The sequence below is a fragment of the Chinchilla lanigera genome, unplaced genomic scaffold (genome assembly GCF_000276665.1).
Source record: "Chinchilla lanigera isolate Chin_1 unplaced genomic scaffold, ChiLan1.0 scaffold00005, whole genome shotgun sequence".
NCBI classification, from domain to species: Eukaryota; Metazoa; Chordata; class Mammalia; order Rodentia; family Chinchillidae; genus Chinchilla; species Chinchilla lanigera.
Genome location: NW_004955406.1, coordinates 24804692 through 24819712, shown reverse-complemented (window position 1 = coordinate 24819712; position 15021 = coordinate 24804692). Strand labels below are relative to the sequence as shown.

The 15021-nt window shown below is 36.1% G+C and overlaps 2 protein-coding genes across 3 annotated transcripts in view; one reads left to right on the top strand and one right to left on the bottom strand.

Moving 5' to 3' along the window:
• Positions 1 to 13251, bottom strand: part of LOC102013472 (chromosome unknown open reading frame, human C1orf27) — a 31242-nt gene extending 17991 nt beyond the window's left edge. Inside the window, exons 1-6 of the mRNA XM_013521771.1 lie at positions 13047 to 13251; positions 7499 to 7619; positions 5217 to 5351; positions 3220 to 3315; positions 637 to 743; positions 194 to 230 (exon numbers count right to left, since the gene is read on the bottom strand). Of these exons, the coding sequence (XP_013377225.1) occupies positions 194 to 230; positions 637 to 743; positions 3220 to 3315; positions 5217 to 5351; positions 7499 to 7597 (474 nt within the window). The 5' untranslated portion in view covers positions 7598 to 7619; positions 13047 to 13251. The remainder of the gene's footprint in view (positions 1 to 193; positions 231 to 636; positions 744 to 3219; positions 3316 to 5216; positions 5352 to 7498; positions 7620 to 13046) is intronic.
• A 472-nt stretch (positions 13252 to 13723) lies between these two features.
• Tpr (translocated promoter region, nuclear basket protein) overlaps positions 13724 to 15021 on the top strand; it is a 63465-nt gene continuing 62167 nt past the window's right edge. The window contains exon 1 of one of the 2 annotated variants that reach the window (XM_005375083.2): positions 13724 to 14109. In XM_005375083.2, coding sequence (XP_005375140.1) covers positions 13959 to 14109 — 151 coding nt within the window. In that variant the 5' untranslated portion in view covers positions 13724 to 13958. The remainder of the gene's footprint in view (positions 14110 to 15021) is intronic. The other variant, XM_005375082.2, reaches the window with a different exon arrangement.

Below are 15021 nucleotides of genomic sequence, written 5' to 3'. Positions count from 1 at the left end.
TGCCACTGAGCTGCATCCCCAGCCTTCCTTGCCTGTAATGAAATTAATTTTACTTTTCAAAAAAAGTACAGGAGCATACAGCATCAATAGGAAATAATGGAATTGAAAATTATTAAAACTAAATAAAAAGGTGAGTTTTAATTTAAAAATAGTTACAACACAGAAAAAAGCTTTGCAGAGTAATTTTTCTTACCTTTGGATCACGGACATCATAAGTTCGACAAAATGTTCTTTACTAATTAAGGACAGAAATAACCAAAATAGAAATCTTTATAAGCAACAAAATGCAAACCATCAAAAAGAGTTCTTACAAAGCATAATACTTTATACACTTAAACATATGTAAATAAATGTACAGATATATGTACGAAAACTATTTCCTTCTGTTTATAAATATTGCTGATCATGATTAAACAGATGGAAGCATTTGTGAAATTTTCCTCAAACATCCTCTCCATAACAGGAGTGCTGTTGTGGATGGAGTCAAGCCCAAGAATGTTTACTGTGTCAAAGGCTTGTATATAAAATTTTCCAGTTAAAAACTAAATAAATTAAAACTTATCTTCTGTAGGAATGGTCAGTTTTTCACATTGTCTTCTTGTATTTTTTAAATATAAATACCTAAATAAAAGATACTTTTTCGTAGAAGAGCAAATGTGAAGTACAACTCGTTCTGAAACTTCTTCCTCTGTGAAATTCCACAGTCTTTTTCTATTCATAGACTTTTCTATAGCATATATTAGCTGAAAGACAAAAAATACACATTACTTGAATACACACAAAAAGGAGTGAGCATGGAAAAAATAAATTATAACAACTCTAAGCTACCGTTCTGCTTTAAAATCCCATAATTCTTTTTTTTCCCCTTCTGTTTTTGTTGAGACAGGGCCTTGGGTTGTAATTCAGGTTGGCCCTGAACTTGTACAGATCCTCCTGCCTCAGCCTCCCCAGTATTGGAATTACTGGCAGTGTTACCAGGCCTGGCTTAAAATCCCATGATTCTATCATTAACTTTTCTCACCCACAAAATAATATATTAACTTCTGGGTTTCCATTTGAAGGATTTACATAGAAATGCTTTTTTTAAAATTTTTATTCTTATTGTTTGTACAGATTAATGTGTTTCATTTTTGGTAGAGTCACACTAGAATATAACATACTTTGATCATTTTTACTCCCCACTACCAAAAATTGGGTTTTAAATAGAAAAATATAAATCAATGTCCCTAATGATTAACTGGACATGAAAAATTAATTTTGAGCAATTAGCATTTAAATGTAAAAAAGGGAATTTAATTTGGGCATGGTGGTGCATGCCTGTAATCTCAGTATTTGGGAGGCTGAGGCAGGACGATCACTGTGAGTCTGAGGCCAGCCTCGGCTACATAGGGAGTGCAGGGTCAGCTTGAACTGCATAATGAGAAACTGTCTCAAAAAATCAAAATAAAAGGTGGGTTAATTTGAATGAGAAATGACAAGTGATTTTAACTATAAAAATAGAGCATGTTGCATTTAGAAATTCCTATTTAAATGTCATATGAGACAAAATAGAATACAAAAGTACAGCAATAACAAAAGTGAAAAAATCTGAACAGTGTCATAAATTTATATCAGAAATAAGAATTAGCAAATGAATACTTACTATGGGGTAAAAGTGTCATAAATGTGGCTGTCAGCTTTCTAACAATAATATGTACATAGAAATCTAATTTGTTACACAATTCACATGGTCCTAACCTGAAAACAACTGATCAAAAGATGCACAACCTTCTTGATAGTTCCAAAAAATGTTTCTCCCAGAAACATACTATGTAATAAAACAAAGTGTTTTATAAATAAATAAGGCTTTTAACAATAAACCTTATAGAAGAAGTTAACAAATTTTATATGGTTATGTCTCTCAATGTAGGCCAATAGAAACAAAGTTAAATAATTGAAATTCAACAATCTCTGAGACACAGCATTTATAAAGTCTCACATTCCTTTCAAAAACAAAAATTACGAAACCAAAAGGAAGAACTTGACGGGACCTGTCTAGTATCATCTACGTTCACTTCATTCAATTCAGTACCAATAACAAAAAGATTCACAAGCCATGCTATGAGTATTAAGTACACACAGATTTAAAGTATAATTTAAACTGCCAAAGACGATGAACAAGGGTGAAAGAGGTAAATTCACTTAAAATAGAAAAGATGGTAGAAGAGTGAAAAATTTTATTAAAAGGGATGATCTGCCTTTTCTTCTCTTCCTGTCTTCAGCACAATATATCGAAGACATGAGGGTGGGACATCTGATAAGAGAGATTACAAAACTGAAAGAATTCACAGTATCTGGAATTTTAAACTGTACTTTTTTACTAAAACTCTTCCTTCCATGGGGAATCTTAGATTTGGTGCTTCTGAAGAGTATGAGAGATCCCTCTTCAGATGTGAAATACCCTTGTGAAGGCTCCTGTGGATCTTGGGCACTAAGAGATAAGCAGCAGAGTTTGCTTCAGGTTTTGTTTGAAAAGGAAACAGCTTGGGGCACTCATGCTTTTAGAAAAGTTTACCGAATTCTCTGACATATGAATAAACAAAAACCAAGGAGGTTCAGGATATATATTCAATCCAGAAATAAAGAATAACTATTTGATTGGTGTTTATGTTTTACTCTGATATCTTAAGAGAACTAAACAGAGTAATTTCCCATAACAATCACATGGTACTACATGGAAGATCTAACAGAAAACTGCTATCGCACAAGAAAAACTGTTAAACCACAATGACATCTTCTTTTTTCTACTTCTTTCATAATATTAAGAGTTTATCTTTAAAACAGACTATTTTAAAATACAGAAATACATTCACTTACACTCAAGATATCCAACAACTGGGAAGAAAAAGCTGTTTCAATGTAATCCTAGCATAAACAAGTTGGAACACTAATTATGTCTAGGGTCCCTGTGTACACAGAAAATGAATTAAAGTAACATGTAACTCTGATCTTGTCAAGGATTTTTAGCTGGATATTGTAGCCCATGCCTGTAATCCTAGAACTCTGGAAGGCTGAGGCAAGAGGATCACAAATTCAAGCCCAGTCGAGGAAACGAGTGGCTCAGAAAGATCTATTCCAAAATACCATATAAAAGGGCTAAATATGCACTTCAGTGTGAAGGACCTGGTCTCAGTCCTCAGTACTGAAAAAAAAATTTCTTGATATATCAATCAGACTTACTCTGCGCAGGGCATTTTGAAAGTCATTCGCCAATTCTAAAGTTGTGATAATAAATACTCCAAGAACTGAAAGTCCCCCTGGTAGCATTCTGGATACCTAAACACAAAAATATAGTATTAGTTTCCATAAGCAATGCAGTCCTTTCTATGAGAAACTAAATACTAAATCAGCATATTATCAAAATAACTTCTGAAATTTTTCAGTGGCTTATCAGCAGCAAAATATATTTTATTTCAAGATAAAATGACTAAGATAAAATATTTTGTCTTAGATGAAATATTTTAGCTTAGGAAGTTTATCTAAGATAAAAGATATATTTTATCTTTTATCATAGACTTTTATTTCAGTCTTTCCAGAATCTAGCCAATCCAGTGTCTGAAGCCTCATTTGACACTACTTTCCCTGAAATATTCAACTATCAGTACAAAACTATTCACTGTTCTCCTTGTATACTCATATACTTTCTAACTCTATTCCTTTTCCCAGGCTGTTCCTTATCGTGAATTGACTCTCTTATATGTCCACAGATTGACTTCTATTGAATATTTCAGAGTCTAAGGAACTCCCATCAGATTTTGGTGGGGTCTCCCATGTACCTTATCACGCAAGCCATTATTATGCATGCGTACCACCAGTTTGTTCTCCATTATCTACATTTCCCTTCACTTTATTGTGTCTACTTCTTAATATCACACAGAATTTTCTCTACTATCAGAGACCACAATCCTTTGGGTAGCTATTTGTTACTTAACATGTAAACAAATGTTCACAAAGTCTAAGAAAATGGGATACCACACTTTAATCTCTATTATATTTATATTGTGCCTGCTAATAATTTCATAAATTCTACACAAATTTGATTTTTCATAGTTAGCAAAGGAAACTTGTATGTCTTTGCAAAATCATCTACATATAAAATTAAGAATTTCTCTTTAGAGGTAAAATGTTAATCTAATTTACTATATGAATTCACTCACACTCTATACATATGTACATACATATATATGTATATCTGTATATATAGAGACATATATGTATATCTTTACATGTGTGTATATATATATGTGTGTGTGTGTGTGTGTGTATATAGACACATACCATATAAAATTTTATAGGAAACCATAAGTAAAGTAAAATAGAAAATGACCCTAAAAAACTCAGTCATGTTTAGCTACACTCTCCTTACATCTCCTCACTTGTAATCTACTTGGTCACTAAGTTTTCTTGAGTTTAGCTTTTTCTCTGAAATCTCTTGGTAAAAAACATCTAGCCCACTGTAAGTCTGTTTACTGATTATTTATTTATCTATTTTAGAGTGTCCATTACTGTATAAACCATGAAAGTACCATGCCAGGCACTCAGGATGTAGCAATAAATAAACCAGATGTGACTCTTGTCTACAGACAGTTCACAATCTAGTTTAAGTTCGTATCTTTTTTTTTTTTTTGACTATTGCTGTAAATGTTTTCTGGTCTGTGTCCAACGTCTCTATTATCTACATAAACTATTTCAAGATATCAAAGTTATTGTCTGGATTACTGGTGAATCAATCACATTAATCCCTTCACAAAATAAAGAGCTCTGAAGGTCTAACATGGAACTACTACTTAGCAAATACACTTCCCTTAGGGCTGCACTCAAAGAACACTCATAAACTGGCCCCTTCCAATCTTGTATCTAACTACATTCTTCTACATACTCTTTGTCTCAACTATAACAATTGCTTGTTATTCTCTTAACGTGCTTTCTTCATGTCTTTGGCTCACTTATCCATTGTCTTTGGGATAGTCAATGTGTTCTATGGCTTCTTCTTTTGAAAAAGTCCTACTCATCCTTCAAGTTCAGAGCTCTCTATAAAGCTGGTTTGAATCCTGCCACTGGCAACTATTCAATAATAATAATTTCTCTGAAATGCTAGTCTAACAACCTAAGAACAAAGTGCTTTTCTTTTTTAGTCAAATAACACACTTAACTATATAATGAGTAAATAAGAGTACCTGGTGGGCATGTTCTGTAGCCCATTCTTCATCCAAATTATCCAACTTAGTTTTAGGATGTTTGGGGTTCTCGTATTGTTCCTCTTTGGGTGGTGTTCTAGTGGCAAGAATCACATAATCCTTCTGTGAAGAAAACTTCAGAAACAAATTATAAATGCTTGTTAGAGTGATATCTAATTGAGCAAATCAGTTATTTTGGCTCTATGACATGAAAAACTAATATTTGTATAGTGGTGCTTTGGTTAATGAACTTAATTTGCTTTATGGTTATGGGGAAGATGGCATTTGTGTTTGTATGGGGAAGATGGCCATGATCGTTTTTGTCACCCAATGGGGAGTTTCTGAACAGAAGCAAAATTTTGCAAAAAGCTTTTGCTTGTGACTCAAATTATTTGCAAGCAGAAGCGTTCATAAATCAAGGCATTACCAGATTACTACGAGCAAATAATTTTTATTATCTAAACTTGAGATCACTGAACAGCTCAGTTTTACTGCAGTGAAAGTTTTCTAAAACTGAAACGTTGATAATGTAAATTAGTATGGACTCTTCTTCATATATACCTAAAACTCCCTACTGATCATTAGCATCATCTTGTGATAAAAAACACAGAAAGACTACTTATTTCTATAAAAGTTATTTCCAAAAGATGTACACAGGAAAAGAACACAGGTCCTAATTAAAGATGCTTCTTTGTTTCATAAAATATTTAACTTCAAAAAGTAACTGACACTGGAGAGTGGGCAACAGGCAAGCTTAACAAGCAAAAGGGAAAAGTGATTAAGCTCTAGATAAAAAGGAAGAAAACCCGTAGAAAACTGAAGAAAAGCATGAAGGTAGGCTGGAAAGCCTTAAATTTTTAGAAACTTATTTGTAAGATGGCAGTTTTACTGAGCTCTAGAAATACAGCAGGCTGTATCCAATAAGGTAAGTTTGGAAAAGAATCTCTTTCTGACATTTATTTCTACTGAGCACAGCTTTCTCTAAAGCTAGTCCCTTACATTTTTTAAATAAAGGGGAAAAAAAGACTTAAAAAAAATTCCTAGCAAAAAGATCCCTACATTAGATGCTATATAACCTGAATCAAAAAGTAGTTCAGGCTGGGATATAGCTCAGCAGTATAGCACTATGCTTAGCATGTGTGAGGTCCTGGCTTTAATCCTGAGCACAACATCAACAATTAAAGTAGTTCAGATTTGGCTATATAAGGAAAGGACTTATAGAGTGGTACTACCTAGGTGCAAAGTGTAGTTATGCCATCTGTCTTGGAAGAAATCTGATTTTTGAAAGCTCTGAAAATGAATCTGTTCTCAGGGCTACACTGACATTAACTAAGCTTGTGCAGAATGATACAGAAAACCTAAACGTCAGGAAGAGTCTAGACATGTAAGTCCTCTGGGCAGTACATTCTTTTTTATTGGCAGTGCTGGGGATCAAACCCAGGGGGTTGGATATGCTACGCAAGTACTCTACCACTGAGCTATGTGTTCAGGTCAATGCATTCTTTGAAAGTAGGTAAAATGGGGTATCACATTATAAGACAAAGTGTCTTGGCAGTAAGAATAGAATCAAATCAAAGAAAGTTTATGCAGTTTGAAAATTCTAAGGCATCAGACTAAAACAGGAAGGAAAAAAGTTGTCATAATAATAGCTTTATTTACTATTAAGCCTCAAAAGCAAGATGTTGCTTACGCTTTGTAAAAGTACCACCCAAATATCTTCTCTATTCTGTGTCAATTTTTAAAACCTAACTATGGGGGGAATAGAATTGTCTAATTTCCAAGTGTACCCTAATCCTTTTCCCTCCCTCTCTATTGAAGCAATATTAAAAAAAATCAGTACACTGGATATTACAATATGCAATGAAAATATGGTCATATGGTAACTGTTGCTATAAGTCTATGATAAGACAAAACAAATTAGAATGTGAATAAAATTGTTAAAACCTTTTTTCCACAAAGAACGGGGCAACTTAGAATTAGTAAAGATTAAAAGGAAGTACAAAACACTTTGGGAAGAACAAAATGTGTATAATCTAATTAATAAACTAGTTTTGAAGTTTGTACATTACTTTATAAATTAAAAATTACTTTCACATTGTCAAAAGGGAATATAATCTGACACAAACCTGAGCCAGCTCGGTCCTACTTCAATACTTTTCCTCAGTGATGTACCTAAGATTTATTTCTAAATCATATCCTTATATCTCCCAATGAGCTTATTGTTAAATAGCTTATTTAACTTAAATAAACAGATAATTTGTTTTATGAATAAATGCACATACCTGTCCTATTAAAAGACCAGAAACAAAAGGTTTTCCTTGGAGGTCGATGTTTGAAAGATACTGGCCAACAGTGTCATCTACAATGTAGGTTCGTCCCATTGTTGAGAGCTAGTTCAGTCTGCTAAATTATGAGGAAAAAAAATATTTAAACATCTTTAGCAATATAATTTTTCAGTGTTGTTAGTATGAGAGTAACATAGTGAGAAAAGCAGTAGTATCCTGATACCACCCAGATCTTGCAGTGATTCCTTATTAAATGTGCTATTCTTTCTTACAAAGTTCAAATGTAGCTTCAGAATTCTCCTTAATATAGTGTTGAAGGAATTATTTAATAAGTACCAATCAACCAGAGTTCACATGAGAGAACAAATCTGTTTCTCATACTTAAGATACTAAATTATAGTCAAAACATCTGATTCTTACTTTAGATCGTCTCCTAGTAGTATTATCTTTGATAATTTATTACTGGGGCCTTTATTTCTAAAATAGTAGAGACAATTCTCTAAACAGTTTATAAAGAGGGAGACAGAATCAAATTCATTTACTTAACAAGTAGGTACTGTAAAACTACTATTTGCAAGAAATTGTGCCAGGTAGGACGGCACGAAGACCAGTAACTTTTTTTTCTGAGTTTCTAAATTACTGATTTTTACATTGATTATAATGCTGGTTTCACAAGTACATGTTTATGTTGAATCATGAAATTCTATATATTAAATCCCTGTAATTTTTAATTTTTTTATTTTAAAGAGAAAAAATAACCAAATAACAACAATGAAGACAAAAGCAAAACAACACAAAAACAATAAAAGAACGATACAGGATATGAAAACAAGATGATTGGAATTAACAATGGTTGTTACATTACATATTGTTATCATCAACAAGGTTGCTCAGATTACCAGATGTGAGAATGCAAGATTGATCAAACAATTAAAGACAATAACAAGCAATTAAAAAAACATTAGAAACAATACAGAGCTTCATTAAACAAGATGGTAGGAATTCAACCATCAGTAATACTTATCTCAGCTATCCTTGTATATACATATATATTTTTTTCTTTTTTTTTTTTAAAGAGAAAAGAACAAAAATAAAATAACAAAACCAAAGACATAAACAAAACATAAAAAATTAAAAATGATACAAAATTTCAAAACAAGGTGATAGGAAATTAATAATAGTTGTTATATTACACATTGTTATCTTCAAAGTGGCTACTCAGATAACCCAATACAGGCATGTAAGATTAATCAAACAATTACGCATTAACTGTTCCTTTCAAGAGACCAATAGGAATTAGGACTACAGTTATCCATACTTCCATTTATTACTGTTCTCCTTGGCCCAAAGGATTTCCACTAGTGTTTGCCATAGGAAGAATTTGCTTTTAATTCTTCCAGCTTTTTTTTATTTTTGTTTTTTGTATTTTTTATTTTGTTTTTGTTTTTGTATTTTGAGTTTGGAATTGAACTCAGGACCTTGCGCTTGCCAGGCAGGCCCTTGTACCGCTGAGCTATATCCCTGGCCAGAAGTACAGTTATCTTAGCTATCTTGTGTATATATATGTATTTTTCCCCTTCCTTTTTTTCCTCTTTCCCCCATCCCAGTTGTTCTTTCCTATTTGAGTAGTTTCTTTCCCTTCCACAGTATCTATTGTACGTTTCAGATTTTATTTACTCTTTCAGGTTCTTATACTAGTGAGACAATATGATGTTTACACATGAGTCTGATTTATTTCACAGATGAGTATGGTCTCTAGTTGAACCCATTTACCTATAAAAGTCGCTAGTTTATCATTATTTATAGCTAATACTCCATTGTATAAAAATACCACATCTTTTTTATCCATTCTTCAGTTGATGGACATTTGGGTTGTTTCCAAGATTTAGCTATTTAACACATTGTGCTGCTATAAACATGTGTGCACATATATTGCTGTGGTATGATGTTTTCAATTCTTCTGGAAAAACACCCAGTAGAGGAACAGCTGGGTTGAATGAGACCTCTAATCCTAGTTTTGAGGAATCTTGACACTCATTTCCACAGTGGTTGCACCAGTCTACACTGCCACCAACAGTGGAGAAAGGTTCCTTCTTCCCCACAACCCCTCTAGCATTTATTATTAGTTGATTTCTTGATGATAGCTCTATTCTCTCTGGGATGAGATGAAATCTGCATTTTTAGTTTGCATTTCTTGAATGACCATTGATGTTGAACGTTTTCTCATATTTATTTGCCATTTGTATTTCTTTATCTGAGAAGTGTGTATTTATCTCAGATGCCCATTTTTGGATTGAGTCTGAACTTCAGGGGCCTGATTTTTTTTTTATTCTTTGTTCTAGATATTCTAGATAGGAGCCCTGTGTCTGAGGGACAGCGGGCTAAAACTTTTTCCCAATTTGTGGGTTTTCTTTTTACCCTGTTGGTGATTTCTTTTGATGTGCAAAAACTTTTCAGTAAGATGAAATCCCAGTTGTTGATTCCTTGAAGTATTTCCCAGTGCAGTTTTTGTTTATGAACTCTCTGCCTAACCCTTCTGTTACGGTTGATATACTCTGTCAATTTGGGCAGTCTAGAGGTTTAGCTAAAGGACTCAGCAGGGAGCCAGGGTGCTTACTTTATATTTATCTTGAGCCTGCTTGAAAGAAAGGCATGAGGAGAGTGTGGGTGTAGAAGACCACCCCTATGCCCCCAGTGTGGGCAGGCTGCAAAAAAAAAGAAAATTTAAAAAAACCTGGCTGCTGGTTCTTTGGAGGAGCTCCAGTCTTTGCCTTCAGCTTGGTCATCTCCTGGCCTCTGGTGCAGCCTGTTCGGATTCAGCCTGGGACTCTTCAGCCTTCTGGTGTAGGCTCTCTGGCCTTTGTCAGATTCTTCAGCATTCTGCGGCAGACCATCAGCCTCCTGATAAGGACTTACAGGGACACTGCAGTGAGCCCCAGGCTTGGGGATGGGCTCTTCAATCTCCAGTGTGCAGACACCTCTGCACGCTTCCTCATCCAACTCTGTGTGACCATTGTAAGCCAAACTTACAATTTCTTGTACATTTGTATATCTTGTGTTATACCTATTTCTGTAGTAAACCCTGACTGATACATTTTGAAAAGACCAGTAATTTTAACCTCTGCTTGAGTAACTCCTAATAAGTTATGTAAGGAGATAAACAGTAACGTAGCAATAATTTGTATATGGCTTCTGTTTTGCATAGGTCATTATTCTAAGTACTTTACATGTAATAGTATTTTACAAAATGTAAATATTATTACTTGTAATAATATTTACAAACCCTCATGAGGTAGTAGGTATTATTTAATCTTCCTTCTTATAGATTTAAGAAACTGAAACAAAGAACGAATACTGAAATAATTTGCCCAGATGACAAAGTGGCAAAGGTGGGCTTTAAATTCAGGCAGTGTGGCTCAAGAATACTTATCTTAAATTGTATGTTTATACTCAGGAATTATATACAATGCTTCAATTAAGTCACAACAAGAGTAATTCCTCTTCTGGTGTTTCTCCAGTTTGTAGATGAAAACCAGTATCATACCTCTACTGACTTAATGCTCCTATGACTAGAATTTCTACACTCTAAAACCAAAGATACTAAATAAAAGATCTAGACTACAATGAATGGTAATGTCAAGAAGCTCATATGTGAAAAACAGTAACATGAGAGATGATTTATTTTTAAAAAACTATAAAATGGATATAAACACAGAGACCATGGAAACAATTGCAGTAGTTTGCTAAACCAATTTTTTTGTGTGGTTTTGTTTTGTTTTTCCGGTACCAGGAATTGAACTCACGACCTTGTGCTTGCCAGGCAGGCGCTGTGCCACTGAGCTAAATCCACAGCCACCAGTCGCAGTAGTTTAAATAATGCAATTTAGAGATGAGTCATTCAGGTTCTATTGAATATTTGATTCTTAATTCTACAATGTCAAATTTACAACAGATATGTTGGGTAGTATATCTGATACCAACAGAATAAACTACCAGCAACAAAATGGACCTGTATTACTCTAACACTAACGTCCAGAGAATGCCTTCAGGTTTGAAAGGGCCTGTCTGATGCTACTGCATACTACTTTCAAAAAACCTATCCAATTTTGTATCACAATACATAAGCTTTCTTTCTAGCTCTTTTTGGACAACAGTACAAGTGCATTAGCTTCTCATACTTCACTTTTGAGACTAAATCTACATCTTCCTGTGTAAATCCTTAATGCCTTCGAACAGTTAAGGGTTTTCAACTACTAGTAATGCCTTCGGCCAGGTATGCAGTTCTGCATATTAACTTTCTTCTACTTTATCATGTTATTCTATTCCTTTTCTTTTGGCGCTTAATAATTTTTGACTCTTACAAAAAACAGCAAATGACTCTAATATTTAACCTTCTAAATTCATTTCTTCTGGAGTGTCACTATACTATACACCTTACTGCATAAAGAACTGAATGCAATAGGAAAATGAAAATCTACTAAATCATGAAGTCTGGTTGGATATCAGATAATTTTTTTTTAGTTCTTTAAAAATCTTTAAATGCTGCCAACCATACTTTATGAAGGACGCTACAAAAACATTTCTCTTGCCTTATACAGTTATAAACTTCCTAAAGTATGACTTCAGATAACTCAACCTCCCTAGAACGGGTTTCTATCCAAAAAAATAATCTGGATCCTGACAGATCTGAAACCCTATCTAACTTCAGAATTCTGTTAGTCTAAGTATAGAATATCTGCATTTCCCAAATAGTAGATCAAGAATATGATGTTACTGTTGGCATACGATGGAATATAGTACCACATACCAGCAACCGTAATAAGTATATGTAAAAGACTTAAGGGAGAAACCTCATTTTCCTTACTGATTTTATTTTACCTTTGTTATCACAAAATAACACGGATGAGACGTTTAAAATTTTAAGATGTCTTCATAACAGATTCAAATGAATAAACTACAGAAAAATTTCATGTGAGAACTAAACCACCAATTCACAGAAGGTACATGACTATGATGAATGTTGAGAGGATGACATTAGGAATCCCCTATCTTCAATAAAGAATTTAATAAATTCAGAAGAGCAACCAAACGTGAAATGAACTACAGACTTCAGATATTGCAGAAATATAATCTAAAAACAAATAGTTTCGTTATAATGACAAGGTGACAATTGATTTTTAAAAAAATAAGGCTTTTGTTACAACAGTTTTCTTTCTAAAACTTCAAAATCAGACAACAATTTCTGCAAGTCACCTTAAAACATACGATACATTCAAACTCCTGGTTTATTTCATCCTCTTCCTAAAAAATTCAGCGGGCTCCCTGAATTCCTCAGTAACTCAGCACCCACCCCCACCCGCAAAGCCGCTAGGTTCGAGGTTTTCTGAAATAAGTTCGTCAGAACTGGACTTGACTGCACTGGAGCGACCGTCCATCTGTTTTCCACACCACGTCCCTTCCTTTCTCTCTTGAGGCGCTCTCGGTGCCCGCGCGCACACACAAACCTTGACACACACACACACACCGCCCTCTTAGGCTGATTTACCTGTTCCACAGAATGTGCACGCGGGGCAGCTAAATCTACTGAACCGTCAGGGAACCCGGTACGGTCAGCCTCAGGGTACACACTTCCCTTTGATCCCAACTCCACAGCCAAAGAACTCATCAGAAAGCGACTTCTTACACCTCATTTCCCACCACAAAACCCGACTCTCGACTCACGTGGCGCAGACTGATGACGCATCATTGTGTCATGGCCTCCCCCCCCTCCCGCCCTTCAAGGCCGTGGCTCTACCCGAGCAAGTGTTTGCCACCCTTCCGGGTGCCATTTAGAGCGTGGCAGAAATCCCGGCTTTGCTGTCCGGACTTGCTGGGACCGATGCCCTCCTGTGGCTCAGTGTCTAGAATCCGTCGAAGAGGATTTCCCTTCAGGGACTGATGAAAGTTGACGAGTTTTTGGCGCCACTGCGCGGACAGTGGTCTTTTAGCCACGCCAGGAGAACCCGGGGACAAAGAGAAAGAAGGACGCAAATGCGTGCCGCGGGTTTGGTGGAAGGACGCAAACGCGCGCCGCGGGTTTGGTGGACGGAAGGAAATGAGAAAAACACTACATTTCCCAGAAGCCTATCCGGCCTGAAGCGGGTGGGGCCGGAAGTTGGCCGCCCTGCAAGGTTTAGGAACTCGGATTCCCAGGGTGCATTTGCCTCCCAGAGTGCATTGCTCCCCGCGGCTGCGTACCCACTTTGGGTACGGGAGCTGTGACGCTTCTGGTGTCTCGGGTAACGCAGGACTCGATTTCCCAGGGTCCCGCCGCGGCAGTCTCCCGCGAACAGGCGCGCGGGAGCCGTCGGGCGAGGCGGAGGAGGCAGCGGCCCAGGTTTCTGGGTTCTGGGCTTCGCCTTCTGTGTCCGCTTCTGCTCCGTCGGCCGCTGTCGTCGCACCCCGTGTCCTGGCCGACATGGCGGCTGTGTTGCAGCAGGTCCTGGAGCGTGCGGAGCTGAACAAGCTGCCCAAGTTGGTCCAGAACAAACTTGAGAAGTTCCTTGCTGATCAGCAGTCCGAGATCGATGGCCTGAAGGGGCGACACGAGAAATTTAAGGTGGAGAGCGGTAAGCGAGAAGCCCTTCCCTCCCTTCCTTCGACTCCTGCGGCTTGTACTCTGCGACGTTTATTGGGTAGCAGCCCTTTCTGCACTCTGAGCGCTCTAGGCCTTCTTTCCTGCTTCTCACACAGTTGATGCGGAGACACCCCTCTTCCAAACTTAATTCCACTTTTATCGGTTTTTTTTTTCCTCTGTAAAAGGTCGATCTCATGTAGGGACTCTAAACTTTGTGCAACAAATAGAAATTGTGAAAAATTTGGGTCATTTACACTAAACCTCGCGACCCCTAGCCTCTTACGTCTGGAGTACCTAATCTGTTTTGTTGGACTCTAAATGATCAGTATTTTCCGCTCTATATTTTAGTGATCTGAATGCATGTCTTTCCCTAATTGACCACTCCGTGCATTTGTGTTTTAATATGTGTGCCGCCCTATGATCCCGTTACGAAGTAGATTGCACAAAAATGACTTTAGATGCAAGTACGCTTCAGTGAACGTGCAATAAATAAGTTTAATGTGTTGTAGTTTCTCTAAAAATGGGAATTGGATAGAAAATATTAATACTCGCTTATGGTATTATGCCTTCAGATGAGAAAGTTATAAACAGTAGTGGCCTGAACAGCTTTTAAAAAAGGATTAGGAATATAATGGTTGCCACTGGTAAAATACAGGTTTTCAGGCCGAAACAGACAGACTCAGTCTCTTCCTTTGGGAAGCTTAAACAGATATTTTTAGAAAAAGTGTAGTTTTATACTGTCAAATATTTGACTTTTTTTTTTTTTTTTTTTTTTCTCCGGTACCGGGAACCGAACTCACGACGTTGCGCTTGCCAGGCAGGCGCTTTGCTGCTGAGCTAAATCCCCAGCCCCCAAATATCTGACATTTTAAAACAAACCTTTTAAAGTAGTTTTTAACTTTTT